The sequence below is a fragment of the Tachyglossus aculeatus genome, chromosome 20, assembly GCF_015852505.1.
Source record: "Tachyglossus aculeatus isolate mTacAcu1 chromosome 20, mTacAcu1.pri, whole genome shotgun sequence".
Classification (NCBI taxonomy): domain Eukaryota; kingdom Metazoa; phylum Chordata; class Mammalia; order Monotremata; family Tachyglossidae; genus Tachyglossus; species Tachyglossus aculeatus.
Window position 1 is genome coordinate 29,686,007 of NC_052085.1, and position 12,396 is coordinate 29,698,402.

The 12,396-nt window shown below is 48.9% G+C and overlaps 1 protein-coding gene across 1 annotated transcript in view; it reads left to right on the forward strand.

Annotated features, from left to right (window-relative positions):
- Nucleotides 1-12,396, forward strand: part of SYTL2 (synaptotagmin like 2) — a 112,958-nt gene that overhangs the window by 43,312 nt on the left and 57,250 nt on the right. The window contains exon 7 of the mRNA XM_038761940.1: nt 9,619-9,752. Within this exon, the coding sequence (XP_038617868.1) occupies nt 9,619-9,752 (134 nt within the window). The remainder of the gene's footprint in view (nt 1-9,618; nt 9,753-12,396) is intronic.

Here is a 12,396-nt window from a genome sequence, read left to right on the forward strand (position 1 = left end):
CTGCAAGCTGAAAACTGGGATTTATTTCCAAGTGGAGGCAGTGTGGCTTAGTAGAAAGGGCCCGGGGCTGGGAGTCAGGAGACCCGGGTTTTAGTCCCAGCTCTTCTACTGGCCTGCTGGGTGACCTTGGGCAATTCACTTACCCTCTCCAGGCCTCAGTTTCCTCATCTGTAAAATGGAAATAAGATAGATTGTGAACTCTGTGGGACAGGAACAGTCTGATCTGAAAATCTGTGCCTTTCTTGGCACTTAGTCAATCAGTGGTATTGAGAGCTTACTGGGGGTGTAGAGAAGCAGCGTGGCTCAGTGGAAGGAGCCCGGGCTTTGGAATCAGAGGTCACGGGTTCAAATACTGCCTCTGTCAATTGCCTGCTGTGTGACCTTGGGCAAGTCACTTAACTTCTCTGTGCCTCAGTTCCTTCATCTGTAAAATGGGGGTTAAGACTGTGAGCCTCCCGTGGGATAACCTGATCACCTTGTAACCTCCCAGTGCTTAGGACAGTGCTTTACACATAGTAAGCGCTTAATAAATGCCATTATTATTATTATTATTATTGTTATTGTGAGCCCCCCGTGGGATAACCTGATCACTTTGTAACCTCCCCAGTGCTTAGAACAGTGCTTTGCACATAGTAAGTGCTTAATAAATGCCATTATTATTATTATTATTATTGTTATTGTGAGCCCCCCGTGGGATAACCTGATCACTTTGTAACCTCCCCAGTGCTTAGAACAGTGCTTTGCACATAGTAAGTGCTTAATAAATGCCATTATTATTATTATTATATGTAAAGCATAGCATGAAGCAGCATGGCGAGGTGGATAGAGTAGGAGTCTGCGAGTCAGAAGGTCATGGGTTCTAATCCTGCCTCTGCCAGTTGTCTGCTGTGTGACCTTAGGCATGTCACTTTACTTCTCTGGGCCTGAGTTACCTCATCTGTAAAGTGGGGATTGAGACTTTGAGCCCCACGTGGGACAGGGACTGTGTCCAACCCGATTTACTTGTATCCACCCCAGCACTTAGTACAGTACCTGGCACATAGTAAGCACTTAACAAATACTACAAGTATTATTACTATAACTACCTAGTCGAGTCTCTAACGATAATTAAATGGTTTTCAGCGATATGCTCCTAAGGGAACCCTTTTATTAATAAAACGGTTTTATCCTTTGGGTAATTTCCCCTTCCAGTGGGACCTTAGGGGGAGTAAAATCATTTCTGGGGCTCGTTCCGTTCATCTGGCAGGAATCCCTGGAAGGTTGGCTTGCCTTAAATCCATGGAGTGGCAAGAACGCAACCCCTGGATTCTCGAGATCCACGGTGTTTGCCCTTTTCAAAAGCTGGAAAGGGGCCCGAAAACGGAAATCCAGTCTTGAAAAACCCGCATCTTGTGGGGAAAACTTCAAACGTCAGTCTCCTCCCTTTTAAGGGGAGAACTTCGGACTGTGTCTTCTCCCCATCAGTTTGCAATTTCTGATCTGCAGCCCGGCAAACACCTGTGGGTCCGGCATGACTTATCTAGAGCAAATACCTTTTGTGAACAGTGACAGAAAGGTAAGGAGCAGCAAGCCGCCCGTTCCATGAGGCCTCGGTGGCTTTAATGAGGAAGGAGTCGACTTATCCCGAAAATAAGCATATCTCAGAGCTGAGAAAATAGAAGGCCTCTTCACATCAGGCAACAACTCGGAGCCCTCAGAACGAATACGGCATGGCAGAGCGAATATTGGGCTTTGCACGGCATATGCCCAGGGTTAATGGCACTTGGCTGAAACTGGGCATGGAGCCCAGTTGAAACTGTGGTTGCTTGCTTGCCCACGGCCCCGGGGAGGACACGGCTCTCTTCTCTCTGGCTGTCGGCCTTCCTCTTTGGGTTTGAGGGGAGAAAAAGACGGAATGGTGCCCACCTTGCGTGCCCTGGGCTCGGGCCCTCCAATCAATCAATCAATCGTATTTATTGAGCACTTACTGTATGCAGAACACTGTACTAAGCACTTGGGAAGTACAGGTTGGCAACATATAGAGACAGTCCCCACTCAACAGTGGGCTCACAGTCTAGAAGGGCTCACGGTCTAGAAGCAGAGTGGAAGGAGTCAGTGCTGGGGTAGATACAAGGTAAGACTGGGGGGCTCACAGTCTTAATCCCCATTTTACAAATGAGTTAACTGAGGCCCAGAGAATAACAATAATAATAATAATGATAGCATTTATTAAGCACTTACTATGTGCAAAGCACTGTTCTAAGCGCTGGGGAGGTTACACGGTGATCAGGTTGTCCCACGGGGGGCTCACGGTCTTAATCCCCATTTTCCAGTGCAGGTCAGGGGTTAGAACCTCCTGACTCCCCGTCCCTTGGCTCTAACCACTAGTCCACACTGCTCTTTGGCATCATAATAATTATGGTGTTTGTTAAACACTCACTATGCGCCAGGCACTGTACTAAAGCATTAGGGTGGGCACAAGCATATCGGGTTGGACACGGTCCCTGTCCCACGTGGGGTTTACAGTCTTAATCCCCATTTTACAGATGAGGGAACTGAGGCACGGAGAAGGAAAGTGAGTTGCCCAAGGTCACACAACAGACAAGTAGTGGAGCTGGGATTAGAACCCACCCGCCTCTGGCTCTCAGCAGTTACCCACCGTTTCCCAACTAACAGGTGCAGGTTTCCTGGGGTTGCTGCCTATATGATGATGATGATGGTATTTGTTAAGCGCTTCCTGTGTGCCAAGCACTGTTCTAAGCGCTGGGGTAGATACAAGGTAAGACTGGGGGGCTCACGGTCTTAATCCCCATTTTACAAATGAGTTAACTGAGACCCAGAGAATAATAATAATAATAATGATAGCATTTATTAAGCACTTACTATGTGCAAAGCACTGTTCTAAGCACTGGGGAGGTTACACGGTGATCAGGTTGTCCCACGGGGGCCTCACAGTCTTAATCTCCACTTTCCAGATGAGGTAACTGAGGCCCAGGGAATAATAATAATGATGATAGCATTTATTATGCACTTACTATGTGCAAAGCACTGTTCTAAGCACTGGGGAGGTTAAACGGTGATCAGGTTGTCCCACGGGGGGCTCACAGTCTTAATCCCCACTTTCCAGATGAGGTAACTGAGGCCCAGGGAATAATAATAATAATAATGATAGCATTTATTAAGCGCTTACTATGTGCAAAGTACTGTTCTAAGCACTGGGGAGGTTACCCGGTGATGAGGTTGTCCCATGGGGGGCTCACAGTCTTAATCCCCATTTTTCAGATGAGGTAGCTGAGGCCCAGAGAAGTGAAGTGACTTGCCCATAGTCACACAGCTGACAATTGGCGGAGCTGGGATTAGAACCCATGGCCTCTGACTCCAAAGCCCGTGTTCTTTCCACTGAGTCACGCCGCTTCTCCTAGGTCAGCTGGGGTCAGCAGGGGGATTGGGCCTGGCAGGGGTAGAAAGAGATGAGCGTTGGGAGTGACATGAGTTTCCAACATGCATGCTTCCAGGTAGAAACCTGGGCACTCGGGAGTTCAGCAGGACCTGTTTTTCATGATTGGGGGACTAATAGTGTGCTCTGCACACAGTAAGCGCTCAATAAATACGATTGATAATAATGGGACCGCGGGGAACGAATCCCCAAAGGATGGAGCAGGGGGGTGCATTTCCCTCAATCTCCTTCATCTATCATGAGGCCCAGGGCATCAGCTGATGCTTCTTCTCTCCAGGCTGTGAGTCACCGTTAAGGCCAGACCCCAGTCCCGTGTCTCCTGACTCTAAAACCCTACGCTCTCGACCCGCAGCCGATGCGGTGATAGGATTTTTTTTTTTATAGATGCATTGATAATTTCAAGAAAATGCTATTTTCCTCGCCAACTGTCGCTCAGTTTCAGGGAGGTCAGATCAAGAGACAGTCTTAACTCCGCTGACCCCCTTCCGATGGCCCGGGGAGGGAGTTGGTGATCATTAGACTGCAAATTCCCGGAGGGCAGGGACCCCAGCTTTACTCCTGTCATATCATCATCATCATCAATCGTATTTATTGAGCGCTTACTATGTGCAGAGCACTGTACTAAGCGCTTGGGAAGTACAAATTGGCAACACATAGAGACAGCCCCTACCCAACAGTGGGCTCACAGTCTAAAAGGGGGAGACAGAGAACAAAGCCCTTAATACAGTATAGTATTACTGTATTACTTATGAGGATAACGGTTCTGTCCGGGTTAACGACCTCCATATGCTTCCAAGCCCTTAATACAGTGCTTTGCACACAGTAGACATTCAGTAAATACCGCCGGGAAGCAGTGTGGCCTAGTGGATAGAGCCCGGGCTGGGAGTCAGAAGGACCTTGGCTCTGTCTCTTAATAATAGTAATAATTATTATAGTATTTGTTAAGGTAATAATTATAATAGTATTTGTTAAGCGCTCACTATTTGCCAGGTACTGAACTAAGTGCCGGGGTGATGCAAGCCAATCAGGTGAAACCCATTCCCTGTCCCCTGTGGGGCTCACAATCTCAATCCCCATTTTACAGATGAGGTAACTGAAGAACAGGAAAGTTAAGTGATCTTGGGCAAGTCTCTTCACTGTTTCCTGCCTCAGTTCCCTTATCTGTAAAATGGGGATTAATACCGTGAGCCCCATGTGAGACATAGATTGTGTCCAACCCGAATATCTCTTATCTACCCCAGCACTTAGCACAGTGCCTGGCACATAGTGAACGCTTAGCAAATACAGCATGGAGCAGCGTGGCTCGGTGGAAAAGAGCCCGGGCTTGGGAGTCAGAGGTCATGGGTTCAAATCCCAGCTCTGCCAATTGTCAGCCGTGTGACTTTGGGCAAGTCACTTCTCTGGGCCTCAGTTCCCTCATCTGTAAAATGGGGATGAAAACTGTGAGCCCTCTATAGGACAACCTGATCACCGTGTAACCTCCCTAGCGCTTAGAACAGTGCTTTGCACATAGTAAGCGCTTAATAAATGCCATCATCATTATTATTATTATTCTCTGGGCCTCAGTTACCTCATTTGTAAAATAGTAAGCGCTTAATAAATGCCATTATTATTATTATTATTATTAATACCTTTAAAAAATTGATTGGGAGTCTCCCACTAAGAAGGCTGGATGAATCTCAGTCCTGAGACTTGAGAATCAGCATCCTCCATGAAGGAATTGGTTGTACAGTACTTTGCACACAGTAAGCGCCTATTGAATCCGATCGAATGAACAGTCCCCTACACTGTAATCAGAGATCGTGTCTACTATCCCTATTGAATGCTCCCAAGTGCTTAGTCCAGTGCTCTGCACATAGTAGACTGTAAGCTCCCCCCCCATCCCAGGGTAGATACAAAATAATCGGGTCGGACATAGACCCTGTCCCACCCAGAGATCGCGGTCAAAAGGGGAGGGAAGACAAAATCCCCATTTTGCTCACTGTATATGCAGTGTATCCGGGTCACCCTCTTGAGCCGAAAGGACTCGCTCTGGGGCGCGGGTGAAGGATTGACTGCCGACTTGATCCAAACGCCCAACGAAACTTCTTGGATTTTGGGTTTTGGATCCCTACATCCACCCCGCAGTGCCCTGGTAGTAGCACACTTAGCCAAGGGCTTATGAGGATAACGGTTCTGTCCGGGTTAACGACCTCGATATGCTTCCTTGTGTAGTATTGCCTTTAAAGGGCAGGCTGTCACTGGCCCAAGAAAATGGTCTTGGCCTATTTTTAGGCCCCTGGTGATGGTGGGGCTCTGGAATGAACAGAATCCATAAGGTCAGTCCGGGGTTTTCCCAACAAACCGGCCGAATCGTGCATTGGCCGCTTACAGTGTGCAGACCGCTGTGCTAAGTGTTTGGGAAAGTACAACGCAATAGTTCGTAGATGTGATCCCACCTTCGTGGAGCTTACGGTCTACAGGGGGACAAAGACATTCCGGGGCTTAGTGGAAAGAGCCCGGGCTTGGGAGTCAGAGGTCACGGGTTCTAATCCTGGCTCCGCCACTTGGCAGCTGTGTGACTTTGGGCCAATTCTGGGCCTCAGTTACCTCATCTGTAAAATGGGGTTGAAGCCTGCGAGCCCCACGTGGGACAACCCGATAACCCTGTATCTACCCAGCTCTTAGAACAGCGCTTCGCATGTAGTAAGCGCTTAACAAATGCCATCGTCATCATCATAAATAAATTCATTTATTCAATCGTATTTATTGAGCGCTTACTGTGTGCAGAGCACTGTACTAAGCGCTTGGGAAGTACAAGTTAGCAACCTAGAGAGACAGTCCCACTTTTTGGTTGTGTGGGCAGGCTACCAGGGGAGTGTTAGCACTCGTATGTCCTGGCTGATTTAGTCATTCATGTGTTTGGAGGCAGGGGATTGGGCCAGATAACCTCTCACCATCCCTCCAGCTCTGATTCTAGGGTGGATACAGCAGGCACGCTTAGGAGTTCATTCATTCATTCAATCGTATTTATTGAGCGCTTACAGAGCACTGTACTAAGCGCTTGGAAAGTACAAGTTGGCAAGTAAAAGGAGTCGTTCAATAACATCACTGGTTGAATAATTACTTGACTAGGCCCAAAGGAGAGGAGACCAGGAGGAACAAATCTGTTTTTCTTTCAACCTAATCAGACATCTCCAAACGGTCTCACTACGATAGAATTGTTGACTAATTTCAGGTCTATGTACTGTGCAGTGCTCTGTGAGGTTTGGAGTGCTTTCTCAAATCAAGAATCGTTTTAATCCAAAGGAGAAGCTTGTTTGTTTTTTTGGGTTTTTTAAAAAAAGATTTAGCTGGGGTCATGTGGGTTTTGTCAGCGTCGTGTGTGTCCTCTCGAAAGCTGGGGAGCGTGGGACTGGGGAGTGGGGGGTGTTCCATGGCCTTCTCCTCCACGTCAGTCTCTGTGCCGATCCACAGCAGGCCTCGGGACGGTACGGTATAAAAGACACATTCCCTGCCCACAATGAGCTTACAGTCTAGAGGATCTTCCGAGGGTCTCTCGGTGGGCAACGAGGCGGGCAGGGTGGTGGCACATTCTGACGCGCCCTTGAGAATTTTAGTTACAGATCCATCAGCCGGTCGGGGGTTCTGTGAACAGAGCATTGTATTAAGTCCTTGGAGAGCTTGATACAACAGAGTTGGCGGACATGAACTCTGCCCTCGAGAAGCTTACAATCTAGGGGGGAAGTGGCTGCACGTCAAACTGAATAAAAGTAAAATGCTATATAGTATCACTGTTACCCATCAGAATACCCTATCAAGTTTATTTCCACACTTCTATGTTGCCAATTTAAGTGGAAATGACCCAAGTTAATCACTCGGTAGCATTTATCCAGCACCTACAGTGGACAGGGAGAGAGTGGGATTTGTCTACAGGACTCTTCTTCTTTTGGCCCGTTAGAGGCTTTGGGTCATAGTGATGATGATGGCATTTGTTAAGCGCTTACTATGTGCAAAGCACTGTTCTAAGCGCTGGGGGGGATACAAGGTGATCAGGTTGTCCCACGTGGGGCTCACAGTCTTAATCCCCATTTTACGGATGAGATAACTGAGGCTCAGAGAAGTTAAGTGACTTGCCCAAGGTCACACAGCAGACATGTGGCAGAGCTGGAATTCGAACCCATGACCTCTGAGTCCAAAGCCCGTGCTCTTTCCATGTTGAAAATGAGGCTGAAGCGATTTGTTCCCTGAGTCGAACGGCTGTATGGGCAAATTCCAGTCACTGACGTAAATCTTTTTATATTCTATTTCCCTTATCCCTAATCTATTTTATGATCTGTCTCCCCCTCTAGATTGGTTGCTCCTTGTAGGCCTGGATCATGTCAACTAACTCTGTTGTATCATTCCAGCGCTTAATTCAGTGCTCTGCACACAGAAAGGGCTCGGTAAATATCACTGATTGATTGAAACGCAGGCGGTAACTCGTCCCTAAAGCCATTTTGGCCGGGAACATGGCTCTATTCCGTGAGTTGAGCTCACCGGCCTGTGGATTTGGCCGATACATCGTGGCCTGCTTCAGAGCAGCTTTCCCCGTAGCACACAATGTTCTGGAATGTCATGACCCCTTCCGCAGGCTGCTTTGTAACGACCTTACAAAGTAGAAAGCTGCTGAGCTCCTTTGTGTTTTTATTCATTTGTCCCATGTGTTTCAACCCCTTTATTCTCAGCCCGTGAGCTCCTTGGCGCCCAGGAAATGTGACAAATTCTCCTCTACGGGTTTTTTCCCCAGTGCTTAATACAGGGCTTTATACCCAGCAGGTGCTTAATAAATACAATAACCAATGCTACAGCTGTACCCTCCGCAAGCAGAAAATTCCTCCGGCCTGACTTCCATAATAATAATAATAATAATGGTGGTATTTGTAAGCACTCACTATGTGCAAAGCAGAGTCCTAAGTGCTGGGTAGATAGTCACATCGGACACAGTCTTCGTCCCTCATAGGGATCACCGTCTAAGTCGGAGGGAGAGTAAGTATTGCATCCCCATTTTACAGATGAGTAACTGAAGCACAAAGGAGTTAAAAGCGACTTGCCCAAGGTGACAGAGCATTGATGCAAAGCCATTCTGCTTCCCAACATAATGGGGTAGAAAACACTCCCTCCTCCCACACAGGGTTTGCAGCCTAAGGGTCTGGCACGTTTGTTACCTGCCCAACAGGTAGACACTGACTAGCCACACAAAAATCTCATTTTCCAAGCCAAAGGCCCCTGCAGCGGGAATATATCATCTTTCCCAAAGTCCTGAGCGTTGATCAGGAGGAACAACGGATCACGTTTCCATCCTCCTCGTTTCTTCCCATCACCCGAGTGGACGTTAAACATCTGCAGTCCCTTTAACGTGGTTTCACCTCTCCCCACCGTGGGCGTTGAGTCAGAGTTTGTTTCCTGACCTACACTCCGGGGGGGTGATGAGGTGGCAGAACAGGTTTGGCTGATCTTGAAGCAGTCGCCTCCTGTCGCCTGTGATCTTATCAGGCGCTTAGTACAGTGCCCGGCACTCGGCGGGCGCTCAGTAAATACTAGTGTTATCAAACACTCTGACTCCGCTTTCCGTCTTCTGAACCGTCCTAGACATTGGGAAGCAGCGTGGCTCAGTGGAAAGAGCCCGGGCTTTGGAGTCAGAGGTCCTGGGTTCAAATCCCGGCTCCACCGATTGCCAGCTGTGTGACTTTGGGCAAGTCATTTAGCTTCTCTGTGCCTCAGTTCCCTCATCTGTAAAATGGGGATTAAGACTGTGAGCCCCACGTGGGACAACCTCATCACCATGTAACCTCCCCAGTGCTTAGAACAGTGCTTTGCATATAATAAGTGCTTAATAAATGCCATTATTACTATTTCTCAGAGATCTCTGCCCTCCTGGGATTGGTGTCCTCACACAGGCATGGTGAGACCTGACTGTGAGTCTCTGTTGAGAAATTCCCCTCTGCTGGGATGAGGCTGTCACCCATCCCCTAGGGTACACAACCCCTTTTCCCAACATCAAGCCAGGGACAGCCACCTCCCTCCCGACCCGCCGATTGTCGGGGTTTGCGGCGTGGGGGCTTTCTGGCCGGCCTGGTTTAACTCCACCGACGTTAGAGTTTACCGAGACCCGGCTCCTCACCTAAAACCAGCCGAAAAAATCTGTTTGTGCTTCCTTAAAGCCAATCCGAGCCGGTGGCCGGGAGGATTTCAGCATGATCGACCTGAGCTTCCTCACAGAAGAAGAGCAAGAGGCCATCCTGAAGGTCCTGCAGCGGGATGCCGACCTGAAGAGATCCGAAGATGAGAGGGTCAGGTAAGATGTCGCCGTCGGCACGGTGTGGGGGGCATGCGGGGAGAGAGGGCGGAGGAAAACCCGCGGATGGTGAATATGTTCAAGTCCCCCTCTAGACTGTAAGCTCACTGTGGGCAGCGAACATAGCTATCAACTCCATTATATTATTCATTCATTCAATCATATTGAGCGTTAACTGTGTGTAGAGCACTGTATTAAGCGCTTGGGAAAGTACAATACAGTAATAAACAGACATATTCCCTGCTCACCACGAGCTTACAGTCTAGAGGATGAGACATTATCCTCTCCCAAGCCCTTTGTACAGTGCTCAGCACACAGTAAGCACTCAATAAATATGGACGATCGATCGTTTGAGCAAAGTCGGTTCGTTTGAGAACATCAGCACGTTCCCTGCCAACGAGGAGCTTGCAGCCGACTGGGGGAGTTCGGGCTGGTGGTTATGTCCCTGGACTTGGTTTGGGAGGATCCTGGGATTGAGAGCGATGAGGGATGGATATGGAGTAAGCCCGGGTGACCGGGAGGGAATGCCTGAAGGTAAGAAATCCGGTCTTGTCGGTTTTAAGCCGGGAAAGAGGAAGCTCTTCTGGCCTGGGGGTTGTCCAGTGGGCAAGTCTCTGCCCAGTTATGGTCAGCCCTGGGGCCCAGATCATTTTACGATTCCGCCTCCCCTCTGAATGGAGAAGCAGCGTGGCCTCGTGGAAAGAGCATGGGCCCGGAAGCCAGAGGACCTGGGTTCTAATCCCCGTTCCACCATGTACCTGTTACGTGACCTTAGTCGAGTCACAGCTTCTCTGTGCTTCAGTTCCCTCATCTGTAAAATGAGGATTAAGACAGTGAGCCCCACATGGGACATAGACTGTGTCCAACCTGATTAGCTTGTGTCTACTCCAGTGCTTCGAAGAGTGCCTGGAACATAATAAGCGCTTAACAAATACCATAAAAAAAAAAATTGCCCTTGTCTCAGGGATCCCAGCTAGCTCTAAAAGTCTCGCCCTGCTGTTTCGTGGTTCAATGTAAATAGGGTGGGGAGGAAAGTCCCCCCGGAAATGCAGTGTCCTTACTCAGCGCTGGCTGTCTTAGCGTGGGGTCTCCCCCTTCTAGGCTGTGAGCCCACTGTTGGGTAGGGACCGTCTCTATATGTTGCCAACTTGTGCTTCCCAAGCGCTTAGTACAGTGCTCTGCACACAGTAAGCGCTCAATAAATACGATTGAATGAATGAACGAATGGGGGAGATCGGGGTCAACAGCGCTTAGAACAGTGCTTTGCACATGGTAAGCGCTCAATAAATGCCATCATGATTATTACCAGCACCAGTCGGTCTGCAGCAGCGGAGCAGAACGCTGTGGCTCCCCCGGCCTGTGGTTTCGTGGCTTTTCATTTCCATCCGCCGCTCAGAGAGGATGGGAGGGCAAGGGCTGGGGTGTGATTCCCCTTACTCTGGTCTCCTGTCCTTCGCCGAATCGAAGTGGGCGACTTGAGGGTGTTTTGGAAACTCTGATGCGACTTGAGCTGTTTCTGGTCCGTCCCCCGGCCCCGCCATCCCCCACTTTCTGCCACGGTGGCTTCGCCCCACCCCCAGTGTTTATTCAGGTGCGGTGGTGTGGCCCGAATCTGGGACTCTGGTGTTGGGATAAGGATGACGCACGTCACCCAGGGCAAGGAGGCCTAGAGCCGTTGCCCTGTGGCTACACAAAAACAAGCCCCACCTTGCCACACAGACACACAGATGCCCACATATGCACGAAAATGATTGAAGGACATCTATGGGACGAGGTCCTTTCTTTCTCCAGCATCGAGAGCCACGAGTAGCAGTACTGCACTAGACATAACCATCATGCTTCTTCCTGCAAGGGCCAGTGGTGAACAAGTGCTTAGTGCAGTGCTCTGCACACAGTAAGCGCTCAATAAATACGATTGAATGAATGAACCGACAAGGGTTACGTCGGCTTTCTGGACTGGCTCACTGCCTTACCTTCCTCTTTATCCCTGTGGCGTTTCCTCCCGCTTAAGACTCCTCCCCTCCATCCCCAAACCACCAGACCACCCCTCTTCTCCACTTCAAAGTCCTCCTGAAATCCCACTTCCTCCTGGGAGCCTTCCTTAATCATTACCCAACACCCCAAGTTGTGTCTTTCCAACAGACATCCTTAACTCAAGTCTGTTTTTAGCCACGCTCAGCACTGGTGTGTGTTTGTATATTCCATTCTTTATTCTGATTCGTTCCGTCATTCCGACCTGGCGTATAATTTACCGATCGCCTGATCCTAGTTCTTTCTCCTCCTCCCACTATTTGTACTTGACAATTTTGGCTGTTTGAATGTGCGCTCGTTTTCTGTGGTGTTCTGTCCCCAAACTCTTAGTACACAGTGCTCTGCAGTCAGTAGGCCCTCAGGTCATGCCATTTCCTTTTTTTTTGGTGGTGGTTGAGGAAGCACTTTCTGCTTCCGAGTCTCTTAAGGTTATACCTTGTATCCCCCCAGTGCTTAACAAATACCATTATTATTATACCTTGCAGCCTCTAGTCACATTGACATTTTCAGCTCCTCCCTAGGCCCCATAAAGGGCACAGTGTAAACTGGGGTAAGCTGACATCACGGGATCTGTTTTGAAACTGTAAATGCCTGAAAGAGAGACAGACCCTAA